Source organism: Puntigrus tetrazona, unplaced genomic scaffold, assembly GCF_018831695.1.
Source record: "Puntigrus tetrazona isolate hp1 unplaced genomic scaffold, ASM1883169v1 S000000513, whole genome shotgun sequence".
Lineage (NCBI taxonomy): Eukaryota > Metazoa > Chordata > Actinopteri > Cypriniformes > Cyprinidae > Puntigrus > Puntigrus tetrazona.
In genome coordinates this window covers 362,501-386,500 of record NW_025048150.1, presented here as the reverse complement: position 1 = coordinate 386,500, position 24,000 = coordinate 362,501, and the positions used below count along the sequence as shown (strand labels likewise).

The 24,000-nt window shown below is 40.6% G+C and overlaps 2 protein-coding genes across 14 annotated transcripts in view; one reads left to right on the top strand and one right to left on the bottom strand.

The window, feature by feature from the left end:
- Nucleotides 1-434: 434 nt before the first annotated feature.
- caskb (calcium/calmodulin-dependent serine protein kinase b) overlaps nt 435-24,000 on the top strand; it is a 41,755-nt gene continuing 18,189 nt past the window's right edge. For 6 of the 13 annotated variants that reach the window (XM_043232196.1, XM_043232200.1, XM_043232198.1 and 3 more), the window contains exons 1-10: nt 435-558; nt 10,325-10,438; nt 11,557-11,662; nt 12,690-12,773; nt 12,855-12,927; nt 18,298-18,400; nt 18,501-18,679; nt 19,972-20,094; nt 20,203-20,286; nt 21,997-22,096. In XM_043232196.1, coding sequence (XP_043088131.1) covers nt 501-558; nt 10,325-10,438; nt 11,557-11,662; nt 12,690-12,773; nt 12,855-12,927; nt 18,298-18,400; nt 18,501-18,679; nt 19,972-20,094; nt 20,203-20,286; nt 21,997-22,096 — 1,024 coding nt within the window. In that variant the 5' untranslated portion in view covers nt 435-500. The remainder of the gene's footprint in view (nt 559-10,324; nt 10,439-11,556; nt 11,663-12,689; nt 12,774-12,854; nt 12,928-18,297; nt 18,401-18,500; nt 18,680-19,971; nt 20,095-20,202; nt 20,287-21,996; nt 22,097-24,000) is intronic. The other 7 variants (XM_043232202.1, XM_043232197.1, XM_043232201.1 and 4 more) reach the window with 3 other exon arrangements.
- On the bottom strand, nt 12,940-17,774 carry gpr34a (G protein-coupled receptor 34a). Its single transcript, XM_043232206.1, has 2 exons — nt 17,612-17,774; nt 12,940-15,742 (listed from the first exon to the last, which is right to left on the bottom strand). The coding sequence occupies exon 2, from the start codon at nt 15,653-15,655 to the stop codon at nt 14,507-14,509; it is 1,149 nt and encodes a 382-aa protein (XP_043088141.1). The 5' UTR covers nt 15,656-15,742; nt 17,612-17,774; the 3' UTR covers nt 12,940-14,506.

Here is a 24,000-nt window from a genome sequence, read left to right as displayed (position 1 = left end):
GCGCTGCTTTACCGGGAGATCAGGGCGTGTACCGGCGCGTCTAACGGACAATGATGAGCGCGGTCGGACGGGAACCGGAGCGGCGGCGGCGTTGAGCGCGTTTTTAATGTTTGAGGCGGATCGGCGGGATCTCGAGCGTTTGGGCGCACCAGCGCGTTTTTTCTCGGTTGCTCGCGTCACATTGACATTTATTATTTGAAGCGGCAGATTCCCGGAGCGTTGCGACCTGAATCCCGGAGCGTTGATTTTCCCTGTCATCATCATCATCACCATCACCACCACCACCACCACCATCATCATCATCATCGTCGTCGTCGTCGTCGTCGTCGTCGTAGTCGCTCGGTGTGAACGGACATCTTCGGTGGTCGTCGACAGGAATCCGGGGGATTTAACGTTACAGGATCCCGGTGTCGCCGCTCGGATTCTGACGTTCGCGGCGCGTTTCTGAGGGAAAGCGGATCTTTTCCCGCGGATCTGTCGGCGGGAGTAACGGTAACGTTATGGCTGACGACGACGTGCTGTTCGAGGATGTGTACGAGCTCTGCGAGGTGATCGGGAAGTGAGTGATCAGTCTAATCAATCCAAGCTAATCAATCATTTCGCCGCTGAGGCGTTTTCCTTCGCCTCTCTTTGTCTCGTGTGTTGACATTTTACTGCTTCAGGTTCAGCTGACCGAGTGTGTGTGTGTGTGTGTGTGTGTGAGAGAGAGAGATTTGACACTAATATTCATTGATCAGTCACTCTTCATACTCTCAGAGATTTGTGTTTTTTTACCTCAGTCTCGTGTGAGGCTCCTGTAAAGATAAAATGCGCCTTTTTTCTATTGGTCTTTGCGTTAATTTGTTCTAATAATTAAATGATTTTTCATTGAATACTATGAATATGGCTGATGGAGGACGTGCAGCAGGCCTGTGTGTGTGTGTGTGTGTGTGTGTGTGAGATCTTGTACTGCTGTTTATTAGACACTGAAGTTGGTTTGTAGATTGAGTAATTAGTTTAGTCTATTGTTTAATTTGAATGAATAGATTTTTGTTGATTGTGTGAGATCATCTGATGTATGACAGTCGTGTGTGAGATGGATGGATGGATAGATAGATGATAGAGAGATAGACAGACAGGCCTGTGTGTGAATCAGGAGTGAATGAAGTGATTGGGTCAGTCTGTAATTCACCATCAATAGAAAAGTAAAGCTAGTCTACAGCTCTGCTCATAACACTGCAATATTTACATCTGTGACTGTTTAAGGTCTAATACGGGTTAATGGGTTCATCTCTCATGTTTATCTGTCAACTCAATTATATTTGACATAAAATACAGGAGCTTGTTATTTGGAAGAGTTCCTGCATTGAGACGTTATTTTCATTGCAGTATTCACATGATTGATTGAGTATTTATTCATTATAGATTTTATTCAGTTTTAAAAACATTATATATTACAGAAGAAATACTGAAGTCAAACATCCGGACACGTTTATTTTAAAAAGGACTTCTTTGCCCAGAATTGATCTTGCTTTTATTTGACTGTACACTTATGAGTGCATTTTACTCATTGTGTCATGAAGAGTGTGTTTATACATCGACGTTTGTGTTAAGGACAGGAGAAAAGTTTGGTTCACACACACATTCATGAAAAGGCTGTAGAATTGATTCCAGGTCAGTAGTCGGTGACTTTGTGTGTGTTCTACTCGTTCATGACACCACCGGTATCGTTTTCAAGCTCCACAAACCCTGTTGTCCTGATAATGACCTTAAAATGATGATGATGATGATGATGATGTCACAGTGTGTTTTGTTGACTGTGGTGATTGTCACGTGAAGCTCTTACCGCGGTAAAAGTTGGTTAGATCTCTCCCCTGAAGACTCAGAGCGTGTGATGAACTAGTTAGTGCTGCTGTGGTTAAACGGGTTCGTTCTCACTTCGCTAGTGCTGGTTAGGATTCAGTCACTGTGTGTGTGTGTGTGTGTGTGTGTGTGAGACGCTCCGTACAGCGCTGTCGATCTGTCAGAGTCTGACTGGATTTAGATGTTCTGCTCCATGAGCTACAGATGATCACAAGAACCCGAGTCCTCAGAGGAGACTGGGATTGATCTTGGCAGCTTAAGAACTGAACCGTTTCCAAATGGTCTCATTTTCTGCCGGTGCGTCTAATGTTAGTGAGGGGTCACTCTGGCATGACCGCTGCGTTGTCCGACTCATAAGCACTGCATATGAGAAACAGCAAACTAAACAAAAGCATAACAAACATGCTCTACTAAACGCTCATGAACTCGGACCAAGCTGTGAGATCCAGAGAGAAGCGTTTGATAATAGAATAAGTATTGCTGTGAGATCTGATATAAACCGATCGAAGTAGAAAAGCAGAAGCAGTAGCACTAACTATATACATGGTGTTGTAGCTGGATGTCATGACGTTATTCATTTCAGGGTTTGTACAACCTTTTTAAGAGAGAAATTCAATTAATTTTAATGTTTAATGAACTTTAATGTTCTGAAACAATCCTGTGTTAATGTTACTTTTAACAGGATGACCAAAATATAGTGTGGTGAACAAACAATTAAGTCACATTTAAAAATGCATGAAATCACCGTCATAATGTAGATAGCAGCAGCAGTCACTCATTTCTAGTTTTTCCTTTAGAAATCGCTTAAAATATAAATTTAAGAAATGAGTGAGAAAAGTCACAAAGTGTCTTTAAAAAAACCCCTTTCTTCAGTTTGCAACAATCACACAAAGTGCTCTTTTTATTATCACTAAAGTTATCGGTCAGTTACATGTAATACTATAAGAATAAGGGTAGATTTCATGAAAGTAGAATAAGCTTTATTCATTTTCAATATAAAAATGTAGAATGCTACTGTTGTTAAAATTTGTATGCATCAAATCAAGCGCAGTGCTTTACTGTCAAACGTCTTCCCAAGAAATCCATAATATGATGAATAACTGCTCTTATTAATGCAAATCAATAAGATTTTTTTGATTAGATCTTTTTTCAACCCCTCAGCGCTACCAAACCTGCTTCTGTCTCCACCATCCTTTCCCTCAAGTGTTTAGCCCTGTGTTTTGTGTTTGTTGGGTAATACACACGTGTGTAAGGCACTTCTAAACACACTTCCATGAAATTAACCGTATGATGAAGACCTGAAGGTGTCCTGCTGCACTTGAACAAAAATTCATATCTCATTTTCTGTATTTCATATATACTGTATATATCATGGCATTTTCTACACTTTTGAATTATTAATTAAGTATTTGAATAAAACAAATGTACAGATAAAGTGATGGTGTTTCAGCAGGGTTGAGAATCGAAAATCAATTCCAATTCCTGAATCTGATCCTTAAAATTAAGATTTCTGTTCCAACTATTAGTTCCTGTGCACTTCATTTATTTTTACCTGGCTAAACTAAGCTGTTAAAAAGCTTTGTTTTCGAAACATTCCTTCAAAAGTTTGATTAATTCAAAAACACTGATCCATGCAGTGATGAAATATTGAGTATCACTGAATCATTCTGCTCAGATTTTACTAATGTTTTTCTTCAGAAGTGCGAGAACTATACCTCCGTTTAAAGAACCCCCAAAACCACCTTAGAATTGAAAGCGGGAATGGATGAATGGGATCTGGATTGGGATCTCTAAATGTTTCAGTCATTGAGAGATTTCAGTGCAGACCTCAGATGTGTGAGATCCCAGAGTCAGCACCGGCCCACGATGCACTGCAGGACTGAACAGGCCCGGATCAATGTGTCTGCTGCTGATCAGGATTAATGCAGCTGATAATCTGATCAATGAGCTCCTGACAGGAACTGATGGACTCCTGCAGGTTCCTCAAACATCAGCGTTTATAACATTTACTACATAAAACCCCCGGAACCGGGTTTCTCCGGTGGAGTTGCAATAACATTACATTTATTAATGATGATAAATATTTCTACTGACCAGCACGTCTAGATCATCACTAGATCGTGTGTGAGTGTGTGAGTGTGTGAGTGTGTGAGTGTGTGAGTGTGTGAGTGTGTGAGTGTGTGTGTGTGTGTGTGTGTGTGTGTGTCTGGTTTAAGAGGCGTTTGGACGAGACTCGTTCGGTCTGTTATCATGATTCACTGACCTCTGAACACTACAGTATGTTGGTAATAAATGAAGGACAGCTCAAATCCCTTTTTATTATTGATATGGAGAGCAGCAGATGTGTGTTTGTGAGCTTTGATCGGTTCCGTGACGTCGGGGCTCTTGGCTGTTTCTAATGTTCCTAATTATTTTTGAGTGATTACTATGTTTTGGTTTTGCAGACACCCTGATTTTTTTTATTGGTGTTTTTATGTCGGCCAATAGCGTATTTTGGAGCTCATTTCAGCTAGGGATGTAACTGTATGATAATTGATTATCACTAATATAGTGACTAAAGTTATCAGTGATGTTAAAATGTGCTTAAAGAAAATATCACCAACAATAACATTACAATGAAGTCTGGATTTTAAACCACTGACAAGTTCATCTCATAGCATGTTCAAATATAGTTTTCCATTGTTTTTAATGATATTTTTAGTTTTAATTTTTTGCATATTTTATTATTTAAAGAAGAAAATATTCCAATGACTAGCTGACATTTGAGGCTTAGTACTATATAAAATCAGTATGTTTTATTAGTGTTTTCAGATCGTTTATTTTCATATAAAAATATGACAAAGTTGCTTAAAAATTGTATAAACATCATTCAGCGTAAATTGTGTTAATTGTAATTAATACTCGCAATTACAACCTCATAATCGTGCAGCTCTTCTTTGGAAAAGTTTCATAAACGAGTAAAGCTGACGTTCTGGCCTTTAAATAAAGTCACAGTTATAACTGATTAATAAGTGATTATATGCTCCCTAGATAATCCTAATAACTTCTACACATTTAAAGAATTCTAATAAGCTTGTTCTTCATCAGCCGGTCTGTTATAGACTGAATGAAGAGCGGCTCTGGTTTGAGTTCACACTGGATCGAGTGTTTCGGTGTGACGGGATGTGGACGTCTCAGCAGCTCAACCTCTTATTAATGATTCAACACGTGAAAGAGGATACTACACCTAGTATCATCCATTTCATGGAGACGCTATGATGGTTGAACCGGATCATGGTGAGAAATGGTCTGAGATTCTGTTTTAGTGTTATACCGTGTCCTAACTATACGTGACGTGACAGGATTCCAGCGACAAGCACTTTGAGTGTCCACACTAGATGCGTGACGGAATAAAACACATATAACAGCCAATCAGAAGCTCTGGATGCGCTGTGCTCTCGTAATGAAATGGATATGTTTGTAATGTAATTCATTATTAAAAATGCTGAGTGACTAATAAAATCTCAGTGGTTCACAGCTTTAGTTTATGTTCTAGATCAGAGGTAAACTGTCTGTTGTTGTTATCAGTATGTCTTTAAGGTCAAGCAATATATTTAAACTCACATCGGACGTGTTTAAGTTTGAATGAAGCACATAATCACCTGAGGTTGTGTGCTGGTAATTAAATGAAATAATCACCTGAAAAACAAAGATAATTTAACTGTTGTTCCTTGTGTTTGTGGTGAAACCGACAGAACAGTTGAAATTAGGGCTGGGTGATTTTTTTATTTTTTTTATTTAACTTGTCTAATACAGATTCTGTTCAGATATAAAAGGAGGTAAAGTAATTAAAATTCAAAATGACTGAAGATGTAAAACCAGCAGTGTTTGCTTTCTGAATGAAAGTTTCTGAACGAATCTGTGAGGATGATTCAGCGACCCGTTCAGAAAAACTTGGCTCGGTTCTGAATGAATCTGTTGAATGAAGGTGACTTGCTCCACCTGTTGATGGTTTACTTTTAGTTTAGAATTGTCACTGCATTTTTTGTTATCTGTGTATTTAAACCTGAATTTGTTCTGTAGAGTGAAAGCATCTTTATCAAGCAGTCTGTGTAAACTAATGACTTCAGATGCAGCTTCTTCAGAGAAAAGAGGGAGTTTGTTGATACTGATTTAATTTAAATATAAGACCTTATAGTTATATACAATATTGTTATTTCTATCTCTTCAGTCACAGAGCACTTTAAAGTGAAAACATCTCTGACTTTTGAGTGGGGAGTTGAAAAGTTTCATTGTTTTAGTTTTTTTGCACTGGAAAAAAAGTAAAGATTTTTGTGTGTAACTGCTGTTTATTATAGTTCTGAGCAAGAAAATGTAAAATTCTCTATCTGCAGGTCTCTCTTACAAAAAAGATAGTATTAAGCCAAGAAAATTTCCTTCAGGGCACCTCTCTCTTTTTTATATATATATATATATATATATATATATATATATATATATATATATATATATATATATATATATATATATATATATATATATATATATATATATATATATATATATATATATATATATATATATATATATATATATAAATAAATGTAGAAATGTTTTACAAAAACAGCAGCAGCTTTCATCCAGTCACCATGATAAAATCTAAAATATCAGACATACAGGTCATAGGTTTTCTTATTCACTTCCGCTGCTTTCCTTGTTGTTTTTCTGGGTCAGCATGGATATGTTTAAAACATTAATATCAAATTAAAATCTGAATAAAAGCTAAAGATTTGCAATTCCACAGTTTAGCCTCTAGATTCCTATATAGCTCTATATGTCTAGAAACCACTACAAGCCTTTTATAAAGATGAGTTTTTATGGAGATTTTTCACATTTCTCAGCAGTATAAGTGTCATGGTTAGCTTGAAGAGAAGTGAATAGGAGAGTATCACAAATATATTTTTTGCATTCCTATGACAGCGTTTTTATTACTTTAAATAAAAGGAAAAAAATGAGCGAGATAGCAGTCAGAAGAGAGAACAAATTGATCAAATTGATCTTTCCTCCCATAGACACAGCATTAGAAACACCCTCGCAGTACCGTGAACTATTACTTTTCATATTTAAATTTAAATTGTTTTATATATATATATATATGTGTAATTTTTAAATGACAAAATTCTATTCTACCCATTAAATGTATTATTATTAATTTTACAGTATTATAGGGAACTGACTGAAGACTTCAGCGCTCTTTACTTTGTGAGTAAAGGAAGCATGCTATATGCAACTTGTGCGCGTCAGAAAACAATGCAGTTTATTTACTAATCGTTCATAATTTGACTAATTCAGTCATCACACAGTAGAGACTTGGGACTGTGCTGAACGGCTCTCGCGGTCTTCCTCAGACACTTTAAAAAGTCCACATGTTTGCTGCACTGTCACAGATCACGTCATTGTTGGGCATAATTTATTCTGTTATGTTTGAGAACATTCGCTGCATCCCTGTCGTTTGGTGTCTCTCACGTGGAAGAGAAGTGGCAGCACTTATGAGTTTGATCAGAAACTGGTGGCACCAGTGGAACTGCTCACAAGAATGAGTCTAACTCGCTGAGAACCTGGCGGCAGACTCTAGTCCTGGTGTCAGATGATGAGTGCTGTGTTTAGTGATGTAACGGCTCCTCGGCGGTCAGTGGATCACGTGACTTCAGATTTGAGATGTTTGGTCCATAAATAACCCATTGAAAGCTGAATCCAGAATCTCAGCGCTTCATCCTCTGGGATGTTTTCCATGTTATTCCTAGACTCCCGGCCTGATCCGACACAGGCTGTAATTGTAGCTGCGGTTCTGCTGTAATTTGCCCTGTCTGCTCATTTTCCTGCATCTCTGTTCAGCGCGGACCGTTCACGAGGATCCTTTGGAGATGTTTTGGTTTGCAGAGCTCAGAGACGCTGAAGGTCAGACCACCTGAATCCAGACTCAATCTGGACTTCGATCACTCTTTGCTTCGCTTCTGAGCTCATGTTTTATCTCACAGTGATCCGTCACCGGGCCGGTGTGTTCTAGACTCCAGGTGAACTTTACTCCGGTAGACACCGGCGAGCGTCTCACGCAGGGGATGCTGGGATGTCCTGGTTTCTCCTGGTGTTTGTGTGAATCGCTGATCTGGCGTTTCTCAGGTTTCTGAGCGTCTTGTTTCTCTTTTGTTCCAGTTTCGAGTTCAGACAAACATGCCGCTCCTCCAGATCTCCTCTGAAGAGATTTTAGTGCTTTTAATGGAAGGGATTCAGAACGAGCTTGATGTGTTTCTTTCGTGTGTTTCAGCTCTAAATTCTCTATCAATCTCATTTAATGCCTATCAGCAGCTTTGTAGACCTTTCTGGTTTACCTGTTTATAATTCTTTGCTTGTTTGTGGGTCACCGTGTGATTAGACGAGGACAGAGGTTGTGTTAGAGTAGCGCTAGTTTATCAGATGGTTGTGTGGATCATCAGGACTCTAGTGAAGGTCGTGGGTTCAAGTCTCTATGTTCGAGTTGAATCGATATTGAGCAACATGAGCTCCTCTGCTGATTAGTTAACTCATAACCAACCCGGGTGACTAAATGAGTAATATGTGATTCATCTCAATTGTGTCATTAAGAGAATTCTGCTTTCAATCCTAAAATAATAAGATCAGTGGTTCTTCATGGTCTTTAGTTATTACTAGATTGTCAAGATTAGATTATTTGAGAAATTACCACCATTTGATCTGTTTAATGATGACACACTGAACAGATAAAATATATATACTGTGTGAGACTGTGTGTGTGAGACTGTGTGTGAGACTGTGTGTGAGACTGTGTGTGAGACTGTGTGTGAGACTGTGTGTGAGACTGTGTGTGTGAGACTGTGTGTGTGAGACTGTGTGTGTGAGACTGTGTGTGTGAGACTGTGTGTGTGTGAGACTGTGTGTGTGTGTGAGACTGTGTGTGTGTGTGAGACTGTGTGTGTGTGTGTGAGACTGTGTGTGTGTGTGTGAGACTGTGTGTGTGTGTGAGACTGTGCGTGTGTGTGTGACTGTGTGTGTGAGACTGTGTGTGTGAGACTGTGTGTGTGTGTGTGTGAGACTGTGTGTGTGAGACTGTGCGTGTGTGTGAGACTGTGCGTGTGTGAGACTGTGCGTGTGTGTGAGACTGTGCGTGTGTGTGAGACTGTGCGTGTGTGTGAGACTGTGCGTGTGTGAGACTGTGCGTGTGTGTGAGACTGTGCGTGTGTGTGAGACTGTGCGTGTGTGTGAGACTGTGCGTGTGTGTGAGACTGTGCGTGTGTGTGAGACTGTGTGTGAGACTGTGTGTGAGACTGTGCGTGTGTGTGAGAGACTGTGTGTGAGACTGTGCGTGTGTGTTTGAGAGACTGTGTGTGAGAGACTGTGTGTGAGACTGTGCGTGTGTGTGTGTTTGAGAGACTGTGTGAGAGACTGTGTGTGTGTGACTGTGTGTGTGTGTGTGAGAGACTGTGCGTGTGTGTGTGTGTGTGTGTGTGAGAGAGAGTGTGTGTGTGTGTGTGTGTGTGTGTGTGTGTGTGTGAGCTTATAACAAGTTTGTAACAGAATGAAGTGTTTTGAGAAGGTTAATAATAGGGTAGGGTTAGTGTAAGAGGACAGAAAGTACAGTAGAAAAATCATTACGCCTATGGAATGAACCAATAAAACATAGAAACCCAACTTGTGTGTGTGTGTGTGTGTGTGTGTGTGTGTGTGTGTGTTTTATAGGCGTGTGTCTCTGTTCTGTCATTTGCAGGCGTGTGGTTATGGTTTCCTCAGAATAACTCTGTGTGTGTGAGAGATATATGTATATTAAGCCTCTATGATTTCCGCCATGTGGAAAATGCGGATGGAGTCATGGAATCCAGTCGTGAAAATGGAATTTACAGCAAAACACAGAGAGTAATGGAATCTGGCAAAATTGCAGTTGCAATAAATTATGGCAATATGAACGAGTGCATGAATATATTAATCTATATACACTAGTCCAAAGCACAGAAATGCTTCTCTTGAGATATAAAGAAACTTGAAGAGTGCTGAACTGCACACACTGGAACACACTCGTCTTTGTCTCGGTGTATGAACACATGAACTTCATCTCCAGAGCTCTTTTGAGTGTCATGTCAGCGTTTCATTTGCTGAAACTATAATCAGTATATTATTCTGATTTCTGAAGGATCTTGTGACTCAGACTGGAGGAATGAAGCTGGAAATTCACAAAAATAAATTACAGTTTAACAAATATCCGAAGAGAAAACGGCTGTTTTACATTGGAATAATGTTTTTTGATTTTTACAGTATTTTGAATAAATGCAGTCTTGGTGAGCAGAAGAGACTTCTTTCAAAAACAGAAAAGTGTACTTTAGTGACTCAAGTAAATTGTGAAAGTGTTAAGCGCTGAATTTTATTCTCTGTGGTGTTTAAACTGCTGCTGACTATCTGTGTGTGTGTGTGTGTGTGTGTGTGTGTGTGTGTTTTTAGGGTCCTTTCAGTGTGGTACGAAGATGCATCAACAGAGACACTGGACAGCAGTTTGCTGTGAAGATCGTAGATGTGGCCAGTTTCACCTCCAGCCCTGGACTCAGTACAGAGGGTGAGAACACACACACACACACACACACACACACACACACACACACACACACACACACACACACACTTTCTCTTTCTCACTCACACACACACACACACACACACTCACTCTCACTCTTTCACACACACACACACTCTGGTCGGTGTGTTGCTGTAACTCAAGGCTGTTTGGTTTGGGTGGGAATCTGTGGATTTCTCCAGACTGCATGTGGCCTGGTCATGCCAAAAGGATTGTGGGTGACGTGTGTGTGTGTGTGTGTGTGTGTGATCAGAGGGTTTGGTTGTGTGTTGTGTTGCTGCCCGCTGGGCCCACGGAGGCTTTGGCTTCGTCCCTGAGCCATCTGTGAGCAGACAGACAGACACACATCAGACGAGAACGAGTGTTTCACCACTGAGAATATTTGTAAAAATACAAACAAACGGTCACTTCCTGCAGCTGAAGCCTGTGAGAACACATCAATGAACGTGATAGTAAAACTCTCCATGAGGACCTGAGGGACTGAATGAACTGATCCAGTGAAAACCCTGTTTGTTTTCTACATATAGTGATACTGCCCACCCTCAGTCACATGACAACTGTTCCTACAATCTGATTGGCTGATGGCTGATATAAGTATATAATAGGATGGTTCTGTTCGGATAAAGCGATGCACAGCCATTCAGCCTGATAATATTTTTGTTCGTGGAAAATAGCTAGTAATGTTAGTGTAAGTTATTCCTGAACTTCACAGTATAAAAGCATTATTACACTCACATTCAGTGTATGATGTTTACGGTGATCTGAAGCTCCTCTGGAGACTGAAAACACGTCTGATGTTCAGACTCACTGCACTGCTCTTCATCTCTCACACACACACACACACACACACACTCATTCATCAGTTCTGCTGAAGGCTCTGTGTGTGTGTGTGTGTGTGTGTGTGTGTGAACGAGACGCTCCGTGGCTCCCTCTGCTGGCGGCTCGTGGGATCTCAGTGACGTCAGGCTCTTGATCTCACATGTTCCTCTGCATTAGTGTTGATCTAGTCCCCCTGATGCGTGTATCATATCATTAACACGCCTGATCTTCATCTTCAGTAAGTCAATGAACCCGCTAATGATCTTCTGTCTGTTCCTCAGATCTGAAGCGGGAGGCCAGTATCTGTCACATGCTCAAACATCCTCACATCGTGGAGCTGCTGGAGACCTACAGCTCCGACGGGATGCTCTACATGGTCTTTGAGTTGTAAGTATGTGTGAGGTCTTAGAAATACAGCATGAACCATGTATTTCATCACAATGATGCTAGTCAATGAAATTAAAACAGAAATAGTGAAAATTATGTGCTTATGCCTATTTTATACTATCTAGTAAGTACAATTGTTTTTCATTTGTTTCTTGAAACTTGATTGACTTCAAACATCAAAAGAATATTATCAGATTTAATGATATTAGTGGGCACCACCAAATTTCATTCTGATATCAGAGTTCAAGCAGATTCATATTAAATGGACTTTTTTAGAGAAGTGGTGATATAAACATTGTTTTAATACACACCCACAGGTTCTTCCTCATCCAGATCTTTTTAGCAAGTATATTGAGTGTTTCCTCATTATGTTGTTACCATATTACCGTTTTTCATGAACCGAAATCAAAGATCTAAGACCTCTTTCTGTGTCCAAACAAGTTTATTTCTCAGATATCATTCACAAATCTGTGTTAGTGAGCACTTCTCCTTTGCCGAGAGTGTGGCGTATCCAGATGCTGAATAGACAGCATGATTATTCCTCAGGTGTGAGGGTCCCAAAAATATTGAAAATATTGAGAAAATCACCTTTAAAGTTGTCCTCATGAAGGTCTAAGTCAGTGGTTCCCAACCTTTTCTTGTTTGAGGCACCCTTGGAAAGCCTTTCAAAAGTTCCCGGCACCCTTATAAGGAAATAGTTATTTAAAATCTCCGTAGCTTTTTTATTATTATTTATTTATTTGTTTCATTTCGAGAGTTTGCATGCAACAACACCTTATACCTAGTCCTAGATGATATGAGAATACTGTTTACACTGATTCTGCCTTAATAAAAAAAATTTGTTGAAATTTTGGCGGCACCCTCAAAAGATCTCACGGCACCCCTTAGTGCCGCGGCACACCGGTTGGGAACCACTGGACTAAGTGATGCATATTACTAATCAAAAATGCGGTTTTGTTTTACCTTAGAAAATGTACAAATATTATTCATGGAACATGATCTTTACTTAATATTTTAATGATTTTTGGCACAGTATGGATGGAGCCGATCTGTGTTTCGAAATCGTGAAGAGGGCTGATGCTGGTTTCGTCTACAGCGAGGCAGTGGCCAGGTGACAATCACTTCCTGTTTCCTGGTTACCTCACACACGGTCAGTGATTTTGCTCAGTCTGTGTGTTATTTGTGTTCTCAGTCACTACATGCGGCAGATACTTGAAGCTCTGCGCTACTGCCACGATAACAACGTCATACACAGAGATGTCAAGGTAAGACTCGTCTGCTCACTAACATCTTCAACGTCTTTAAAGAGTATGTCATGCACAAATCAGTCCCTCGGCCTCAGTGTCGCTCTCAAGAACACTTAAAGGTTATGTGACTCCTTTGGTTTTTGTGAGTGCTTAAACTTGCATTAAACCGAAGTCAGTCATAATGTTCTTTGACATTGTTAATATTCTGTGCTCACTTTCCTTGTACATTTTATTAGCTGTATGAATAAATGGAAGGTTCAGGTAATAAACAGAATAATTCATTACTTCATCTGTGAACATCGTCCTTCATAGCGTCATCAAGCTTCGGTTTTCTTATTGTGTTCTGACCTCTAGTGGCGAAAAAACTTTCATGTTGTGCCTTTAAGTGAGAAACACACTGTAAGCACTGTAAATAATAATCCCATGTTTTATTCCCTTGATTATTATACTCTTAAAAAGGACACGTGCATTGATGCATTGGCAGACACTTTTTTTTACTCTGTGTAATGAGTTCATGTGTTCACTGAGTGTCTGATCTGTGACTGGCGTGACTCTACACCCTTTAAAACTTCACCAGCTCGTGCCCAGAGGTCACAAACGATTGAGATTCACTGGTCAGTGACATAAGTTGCACCGTGGAACATCAAGAGGCATCCGTCTATGATTACTGTCAGATCGTTGTGTCTGATCTTCATGAGATCCCAGACTCAGAACCTGCTGTCTTTAGAGAAAATCATGCTGCATGGGATCAGACTAACACTGGACGAATCAGACCAGCTCCTTCTGCACAGTTCTGTGTCTGGTTCACTTTAACATGATGTGCAGTAACTCTTTTCCTCCCACAGGAGGCGCCCTTTATCCTTCATGTGTATCACTGAAATACACTATATTGTGTATATATAAGTATTAGGACAGCGCTTCTAATGAACAGGCTCGACTAGTACCGAAATGTTTAAGCATTTAATGGTATTCTGGACAAACGCCATTGACTTGACAGTCATTTTAGACCCTGAGATGGAAATGCAATTTTTAAATGCATAAATTGTTTTCGTCTCAGTGTTGGACTCACTGATTTCTGTTCTGAAGAATGGGTGTTCAAATACTTTTGTCCATATGGCATATATACACGTCAGCGCCGCTTGGTGATGAGGTTTTGACTCAAGGTCTGCCTTTAAAGTCAGAGTCAAGTTTTCCACATTGGCTCAATCATTTCTTTTTGAACCTTGCTTTATACACAGAGGCATTGTCATGTTAGAATAGAAACTTCTGCTATAAAATTAGAAGCACACAATTCTCTAGAATATGATCATGCTTAAACGTTGAATTTGTACTAAAAGTATTCAAACCTGTTTATTAGAAGGGGGTGCCAATTCTTTTGTCCGTGTTCAGTGAATGTTGTATCTAATAGGTTTTAAATCTCAAAGCAGATGTGTGGAGATCTCCTGCGGTTGTGGCGTCCAGCCATGTCCCTCACAGACTCGCAGAAGCGGTGTCTCAAGAACTTTCCCATGCAAACTTTTTAAACAAGTCATGGTTTTTTTTACAGCAGTGAGTCTCCTGTGGCTAGTACGTGGGTTAAATGTGAATCCCTGTCATCTCACGATGAGCTGGAGAGCGCTGTGATCTGCGGACAGGACTCTCCCTCGTCTGGTTTGACTCGGAGGCTGGCTGTGATTAGTCCCAGGCTGCCTCTGGATGCGGCCAGCACCGGGGCGTTGGAAGCATGCGACACCGAAGTCCTCCGGAACTCCGTGGTCGAGCTGTTGGTCGCTGCTGGCTCATGCTGCAAACGCAGGAATTGAGACAAGGCCCGGACGGTGGCCTTACGCACCGATCCTGAGAGCATGAAGTACATGACGGGATCCAGGCAGCTGTTGAGAGCCGAGAACAGAAGCATGAGCTCGTTGGTGAGATCCATGAGCCGCTGCGTCTCGCAGCTGATGTCACGAAGCTGCGAAGCCACATAGAAGCCCCTGAAGGCGTGATACGGCACGAAGCAGATGGTGAAGAGCAGCAGGACCACAAAGGATTTCCTAGCAGTGCGGGCGTAGCGTGTAGCGTTAGGCAGGTCCGGTTTGTCCCTCGATGCTTGGAGGAGTCTGAAAGCGATCCGTCCGTATGAGGCCAGCAGCACCACGAACACCAGCCAGAACACCGCCACCATGAACAGATTGAAGTAGGCTTTGCCTCGTGCCTGCTTTCTCTGCTTGTACTGGAAACACTTGCCCGGTTCCTCGTTCCCCTCGGCCAGCGCGATCATGGGCACCACCATCACCAGAGAGCCGCTCCAGAGCAGAACACAGGTCACCAGACTCCAGCGACTGCCCCGGAGCCAGCGCGGCCCGCAGCCCCTCTGAGAGCCCCGCACCCCGATGATCTTCAGATAGCGGTCCAGGCTGATCAGGCCCATCAGGGTGATGCTGACGTACATGTTCATGTAGAACAGGTTGCCCACCGCCTTGCACACGCGCGGCCCCAGAAACCACACGTTCCCCTGAGCGTGGTACAGCACTCGGAAGGGAAGACACGCCAGCAGAACCAGGTCCGCCAGAGCCACGTTGATCAGGAAGACCCGCACAGAGTTTCTGCGCGAGTGCAGGAAGAGGAAGACCCAGAGAGCCAGCAGGTTTCCTGCCAGTCCGAACAAGAAGATGAGCGTGTAGAGCACGGCCAGCGGGAGCCGCAGGGTCTCCTCCTCCAGAGGACACGAGAGGTTGCTGGAGCGGTTGCTGAAAACACCGCTCATCGTGTTTGGCAGGATGTTTGCGTTTTTGTGTCCTTGTTAGCGATCGGGGTAAAGTTCACTGAAGTCTTTCCTGTTGAGTCTTCAGCTCTGGGGGGGAGAAAAAGTCAGTGAGACTCATCCTCAAGATGTTCAGGTCTTCATGCAGAGAAGAAAAGCATTCCACAGTTTTTCTTCAGTGGTGGCCAGTGATTTAAATGCAAAATACACAACACCAGTTGAGGAATAAGGGTTTTTATCTAGCGGAAATGAACTCATGTTTATACACTTTTTATATCCACAAATTCCTGGCTAGCACAAACTCTGTGATGCACGTCTTTATTAGCCGATGTTGGAAAGGTCAGAGGAATCTGCAAAGCAAGGCAAATAAAATTAAATCGGCTATGTCGAATGATTTTAAAGTTGGAGGAAAAATGGCATGAAGTTTTTCAACTAACCGTGTGTCACCTTTCCGTCAACGGCTAATAAAGACGTGCTTTACAGAGCTAACGCTAGCCGAGCATTTGCTGTTCAAAAAGCATATACATTTTAATTTAAGAAAATGACTAAGTTTCACTAGATAAGACCCTTATTCCTCTTATACCAGCATTGAAGTCCACTATAAAGAGAAAAAACATTTACGATTTTCCTCAAAAACTTCTTTGCAACTAAAGACAGTCAGAAATGAACATCTTGGATGACATTGAAGTGAGGAGATAATCAGAAAAGTTTCATTCTGGAAGTGAACTTGACGTTTAAGGCCTGATTACGCTACACTAATTCCTGACAGATTTTAAAACACTAGGCATCATATACTACAGGATTTCTATGGAGCCTGTCAACTTAAATCAACTCAGACTGGTTTTGACTTTGGTTAACTTCTCCAGATGGAAAAATCGTGGCAGAAATTGTGTAGAGTATCCCAGGCTTTAATTTACTGTACTGAACAACAGAGGAAAATTCAGTCTCAGCCCAATGAAAATGAAACGAGAGAACGCTCTGGCTCTGAATGATGGTGTGAGGAGCGTAAATCACGGTCAGGCCAACGGCCCAGAAACACACTTCCAGGAGCCCTTTTCCATTCATTTTAGCTTTGTTAAATTATTTAAGGAAAGCTGGAATGCTGTATGAGCATATGTTGAACATGAGACTAATAAAACGGAAGGACTGGCTCTTCTGGCATCTTTGGTGTTCTGGGTCTGTGGGACTGCGCTCGGATCGTCTTTATTTGCTCTGAGCTGCTTTTTCTTCTCACAACCTTCATTACTTTGCATTTTGTATAGATCCATAATGATGATTCATACTATGTTATGTGCTCAGCTCATTGCATACATATATACTTGTATTTTGCACGGTGAGAGTTGAGTCTCGTGATATCTGATTAGCAGCTGGAGGTGTGAGAGCGATGATTATCACACTCTATAGCAGCGCAGCGATTCCCATCAGTACCAGAAACACTCAAATTACCAGCACTTTTCAGTGCACTCTTGCTCAATTGTTCTGCTATTTTTGTTTAGTTTTGCGGTAAAACACTTCTGCTTATATTATTGCCATGCATATATTGCTCTGAATGAAGCGTCTGTTAAAAGAACAAATGTACTGGAAAACAGTTTTTGTATGTTTTGTAATGCGTGTGCATATAATGCAGTGGATTTCATTTTAATCATTATTGGATTCATTATTGGAGTAAAATTAAAAATGTTTTTGATTTGATTTAATTGTAATTCTGCATGTCTATAAACGGCTGACATTTCAGAAATTATTTCATGACGTTTCACTCGTACGTTCAGGACGGCATTCATCAATGCATGCTAAAATAGTTTATTTTTTTTGACACATTTAGCATATTTTAAGTTATACAAGTTTTAGTTTTCAGATTCTTCTATTTTCTTCTGTAGAATGACTCGCACGCACACACACACACACACACACACACACACTTTGATCTCAGACAGACACAGATGCATAAATTCTACTCACAGTTTTGCATGTTAATTCCTTTAGTAGCATAAAGCGCTGCAGCTGCACATTTATCCATTTAGACGGAACACAAAGGTTTTGGTTTGTCTGTCAGATCCTCTTTCCTTCCTCCCGAGCGTCTGATGTGTTTCTGCTTTCCTTCGAAGCGCTCCTCTCTCTCTCTCGCCCGCTCACTCGCTCTCTCTCTCTCTCTCTCTCTCTCTCTCTCTCTCTCTCTCTCTCTCTCTCTCTCTCTCTCTCTCTCTCTCTCTCTCTCTCTCTCTCTCTCTCTCTCTCTCTCTCTCTCTCTCTCTCTCTCTCTCTCTCTCTCTCTCTGTGTGTGTGTGTCTGACTTTTGAGTTTAGCATAACAGATATTGATGAGTGTTTGATCTTAACATACTAATTCTTGGCAGCTGTAGAATCGACCAAAGAACAAAAAGCTCAATTCTTGAAATTCCTTTGCTATGCATCGAAATAAAAGGTTAACGTGGTGAGATGCTAGCAATCCACTAACAGAAGCCGTTTCACAATCATTTGGCAGTTCTGTGCGTTCACTCATTTGTTTGTGGTTTGTTGAACCGCTGTGTTTAAGTGATAGTTCTCATCTCAAACTCACACAATCTCACGCAGTGAAGTTGATATGAGAACACATGTGGCTTTATGTAAGACACACATTCAGTGGTTTTTGTGTGTGTGTGTGTTTAGCCTCACTGTGTCCTGCTGGCCTCGAAGGAGAACTCTGCTCCGGTCAAGCTGGGCGGCTTCGGTGTGGCCATCCAGCTGGGCGAGTCAGGGCTGGTGGCCGGAGGTACGTGTGTGTTCTCAGCACATCATGTTTACAGGAAGCCGACCCTTTGCTCTGATTCCTTTCTGAAGCCTCGGCCTCCGTCTCTCTCTGTGTTCTGCAGGTCGAGTAGGGACCCCTCACTTCATGGCCCCAGAAGTGGTCAAGCGAGAGCCGTACGGGAAGCCGGTGGACGTCTGGGGCTGCGGGGTCATTCTCTTCATCCTGTTGAGCGGCTGTTTGCCTTTTTACGGGACCAAAGAGCGCCTGTTTGAAGCCATCGTGAAAGGAAAGTACAAGGTAGTGCGTGATTGACACAAGCTTGACGCTCGTTCAGACCCTCGAGAGCTGAAGACACTTCAGGTGGTGTCTTTAACGTCAAAACCTCCCCCTGCAGACGAATCTGCTCCCAATCACTGTAACGTTTGACCAAACACAGCGCTGTGTGTATTAATACTGAAGGGTTGGAGTGCTTTATGAATCTAACCCTGAGAGAGATATGACTTTCCTGTTTGGTTTTATGCAGTGCAGAGACGTATTGGATGAAATATTGAGTCTATTTAGAGTCCCTATGCTCCCTATGTAGAGCACTTAATAAGAACATAAAATAAGATTCTGTTTTCCAGTGCAAGTATGTAAACGTTCTTAAATCAAGATACATTTACTTGAGAAGCAGTGTATAACAGAGATATTAAGTAGATAATTCTTGTTTTGTGAAAATTGTTTTGTTTTTAATTAAGAGAAAATATCGGCCAATGAGGTAAGAAAAATGATCTTGTTTCTCTTTGAATGGAGATTTTAACCCACTGACATGTTTTCTCAAATTAAGCAAAAACAAAAGCAATACTTATCACCATATAGCAGCATAAACGGTTTAGACTAGTCCTAGAACTATAATTAAATTTGACACTGAAAAGACTGCTAACCGCTTTGTTAACTGCTAGTTAGTCAAACTGATTTCTAAAACACGGTTACCATGGTGACTGTGGTTATGCAGCCGGTTACTTTGCTTCTCCACTAAATGCATCTTGATTCAAGAACGTTTGGAACATGAACTTACTGTTATAATAACAATAAACTACATGCAAGTAACCCTCAGGCAGCCTAACCCTGACCATAGAGCACGTACATGTAGGTCATGGATATTACTCAGTACTTTCCTGTAACTGGGTCACATTAAAATAAATTGTGAAGTAAGATATTTGTACTAAAACAATTTTGTAGTATGTTTTCCAGTGCACATATCAAACAGTTCTTTAATCCTGAAAGTTTTACAGGTAGTATTTTTATTTTACAATCCTCTATAATAGTAATCGCAGTAACTATTACAATAACTTACCCTAAACCTAACCCTACCCCATGTACTTCCTTATCACCAGCACTTTCTCTTTGTATGATGACTTTATGATCACATGCACACTACTTCTCTTTTATCGTTGTGCGTGTTGTTTATAAGTAAAAGAATCGTGCAGTAATAGTGTTAAGATACTAGTACTAGAAAACAGGCCTGAAGTATGTTATGAAGTAAGTGCACTAGTCTTCAGCTCGTGTGCTTCAGCGGCGTGTGTGTGTGTGTGTGTGTGTGTGTGTGTCAGATGAACCCCCGTCAGTGGACTCATATCTCTGAGAGCGCTAAAGACCTGGTGCGGCGCATGCTGATGCTGGACCCGGCCGAGAGGATCACCGTCTATGAGGCGCTCAACCACCCCTGGCTCAAGGTCAGCTTCCTCCTGCTGCTATTGTCTTCAGAATTAAACTAATTAATTTCCTGTTTGTGACGTAGCGTGGTATCGGGTTGAGTTTGATCGTGCCTCGTGTTTGTGCAGGAGAGAGATCGCTACTCGTACAAGATCCACCTGCCCGAGACGGTGGAGCAGCTGAGGAAGTTCAACGCTCGCAGGAAACTGAAGGTATTTACAGTAAATCCTCGCGTCACCCAACACCTCCCAAACAATCAGAAGCGTCACGGTCCTCTGTACATTAAGCATATTTTACTAGACTGTAATAAACTCCAGAGAGAAACCTGGAAACTCCTTTTGGTTTTCCATCAAATAAATCCACATCTTATTTAGTTTTTATTTTGAATGAATAAACCTGGTTCTTAAAAACGGGTGGAAAGGCTGCATCATTTCAGTTCCTTTCAAAGCAGTTTTAAACTAGATTCTGTGTCTCTGGAGCATAGAAGCAGTAATACACAACAAAACACTGTCTGCCTCAGAATTATACATCTCTTATACATCACAAATCATTAGGATCTCAAGTAAAGATCATGCCTCATGAAGATGTTTTGGAAATTTCCTATTATAGATATATAAAACATTTTGGATTAGTAATATGCATCACCATGAACTTCATGAACTCAATATTACATCAATATTTAGATTTTTTTTTGCTTCCTCAGGTTCCAGATTTTCTAATAGTTGTATCTCAGACAGATCCTGTCCAATCAACAAAAAGATTATTTATTTAGGTTTTAGATGATTTAGAATGGACCCTTATGACTCCAGGGTCACAAAAAGTAAGTCATTTTAGTTGACAGGTTTAGTCAAATTATAAAACATTATTCATTTCTCTTGAATATCTCAACATGTACTTTTTAAGAAAATATCTTTTAACCTGATATGAATATTTAGGTTTAAATTAAACTCTTTTTAGAGATTAAACTCGTGACATTACATATTTAACTTTATTTTTTAGTTTTATTTTCAATGAAAGACCAGTGTCTGTGTATTCATAAACATTCTTCATTATATTGAGCAGACATATTTATTTATAGAAATGAAAGATAAAGTGAAAGAGTGGTTTTCTCTTTCTATTTTATTTGATTGCAGGTTTATTAGGCCACCGTCACTTTAAGACTGAATAAACAGATCTGATAAACAGATACACATCTCATATTCTCTTTTTAGATTAATATAAGTTGAAACAAGTGAAGTTAGCTTGTGATGTAGTTATCATCTTGTTTTTACGGGTGAAAAGAATGTTAATGAAAACAATTGAGTGTGTTGCCCACTGATTAACGACGTCTGTATATCAGGAAAACAGTGTGTGCTTTCAGTCTAGGGATATAGGTAAAAATTATAATAATAATAATAATATTATTCTGTCTCTGTAAAATGATTTAAAAATCTAATCACAAGTGACTGACAGGAAATCTGTTAGAGCTTCTAAACCTTTTGTTTCAAATGCAGTCTTTATTGTAAACGATTATCTGAACCATAAAGATGAAGGTACTTTTACTTTTATAAAAAGTAAAGATATTAGTGCTTCACTGATCAGAAGGCGTTAAACAGATGGATCTCTGCAGCAGGTTTAGGTTAGTGAGAGTAAGGTTCTCTCTGACAGAGCTGGCCACATGAAAGCAGGGGATGTTTTCTTTGCATCAGTCAGGTACATGACGGTTGGAGCGTAGAGGAATAAAAGAGCTTTGATGAGCCTGTGTAAAGGTGAAAGCGTGTGGTTTGATGATTTAATATGTTTGTGACATCTCTGGAGAGCAAATGTCAAGTGTCTGCGGTTCATGGGGATGATTTCATCAAAATGCCCTCTTTGAGTCTGACACTGTACTCAATGAAATGGATGTGTGTGTGTGTGTGTGTGTGTGTGTGTGTGATTCATAGGGAGCCGTCCTCGCTGCCGTCTCCAGCCACAAGTTCAACTCGTTTTACGGCGACCCTCCTGAAGACCTCCACGACTTCTCAGAGGACCCCACGTCTTCAGGTACGTCCCCCGGCACCAGAATCAACCTCGTGGAGTCATTTCTGGATCTCGGGTGCTTTATCAGTCACTCTGAAAGTCTAGTGAAGTCTGCACTGCTGACCTCAGGTCTCGTCTCTCGCTGCGCGGAGAACTGTGTGTCCCTGGGTTCTGTGGAGATCGGTTAGCGTTCGGATGAAGTTACGTTTCATGACGCTGCTCAACACTGTAGAACAAATAAAGCCTTAAATCAAGTTCATCAATTTTCTTCACCTGATGGGATTGTTAGGGTGAGGTGGATCAGATCACAGACACACCGGGTCTATCTAGTCATGATGAAGAGCTCTACATTTCAGTTTCAGCAGGCAACACGTTTTACAGCTACATTATTATTGCAGCTACAGCTAGTCACTAGTCCAGATAATCACAAAATCACACACGATTAGAAATAAATCATCGGTTTGTAGTTATACACACTTTAGACACGCCCATAACAACAAAATACAGTACTTTATTCAACCTTTTCTGATAAGAAGTGTGCATTAAAAAGTCATTTCAGACCAGTCCTGTGTGTGTGTGTGAGTGTGTGTGAGTGTGTGTGTGAGTGTGTGTGAGTGTGTGTGAGTGTGTGTGAGTGTGTGTGAGTGTGTGTGAGTGTGTGTGTGTGTGAGTGTGTGTGTGTGTGTGTGTGTGTGTGTGTGTGTGTGTGTGTGTGTGTGTGTGTGTGTGTGTGTGTGTGTGTGTGTGTGTGTGTGTGTGTGTGTGTGTGTGAGTGTGTGTGAGTGTGTGTGAGTGTGTGTGAGAGTGTGTGAGAGTGTGTGTATACGGTTCTAATTTGAGGCTGTGTTATGTCGATTCTGGCACCCAACATCTCAACATGGTATTGTAAGCTGTAGCCGAATCTGCGTTGTTTTGAAAGCGTGACTGAAGTGTGACGTTGTTACATTTGATTGGCCTGGTCTTGCATCACTCAGAGAAAACAGGCCAATCAGAAGAGAGGCTCATGAATAGTAATTAGGCCACAATCGACCTGTTTTCGACTGAGCTCCTCAGAAAGGACACTCTTATATCACACATATATAATCTTAACCTAAAATAAAACTCCAAAGAGGTTTACAACAACGGGACGAAGTATTAAACATGGCATTGTTGCAGTGTCAGAGCCATTTGCTAAATTCTCACATGTGTGTGTGTGTGTGTGTGTGTGTGTAAAAATAGCTTCAGATGCACAGCTGATAAACTGTATGTATAATAATATCTTCTAGATAGTTGCAAGAGGCATATTTTATGCTTCACCTAAAGCAGCAGAAAAGTGTAGATATTTCAAAGTAAGTCTCAAAGATTTATTTATTGATTTATTCATCTTTTTTCCTGGTCATTATTGATATTTTGGTCACACAATAAATAGTATCTGCAATTTAAATCAGTCTAACTCATTTATTAGATTTTATTCATATTCTAGCAGTAATGTTTTTATTTTCTTTCTTCAAGTTCATTACAGTATCAGCAAAATCTGATATCAGTGGACTGGTTTGTTAGGACAGGACAATATTTAGCTGAGATACCAGTATTTGAAAGACTATAATCTGTAAAAATATTGAGAAAATCATCTTTAAAGTACTTAGCAATGCATATTACTGATCAAAACATGATATATTTACGGTATTTACAACATATCTTTATGGATCATGATCTTTACTTAATATCCAGAGTCACAGATAAGAACATAAATCAGTTTAAGTACACGTAAATATTGAAGAAATCATGTATTCTGTGTTTTTACTGGCAGCTAGTTTTAGAGAGACCTGTTTTATTATGTATAATTTGTGCAGTTCTTTAAGTTCTTAGACTTTATTTTCTAAGCGGAAAAATCAGTAACTTTCACTGCAGAGTCGCAGGAAGTAGAAAGTGTCCTGCCCTGTTCCTCC

What these genes read in the sequence shown, in the direction of transcription:
- gpr34a (XM_043232206.1), bottom strand. Translation starts at nt 15,655, where the DNA reads ATGAGCGGTGTTTTCAGCAACCGCTCCAGCAACCTCTCGTGTCCTCTG.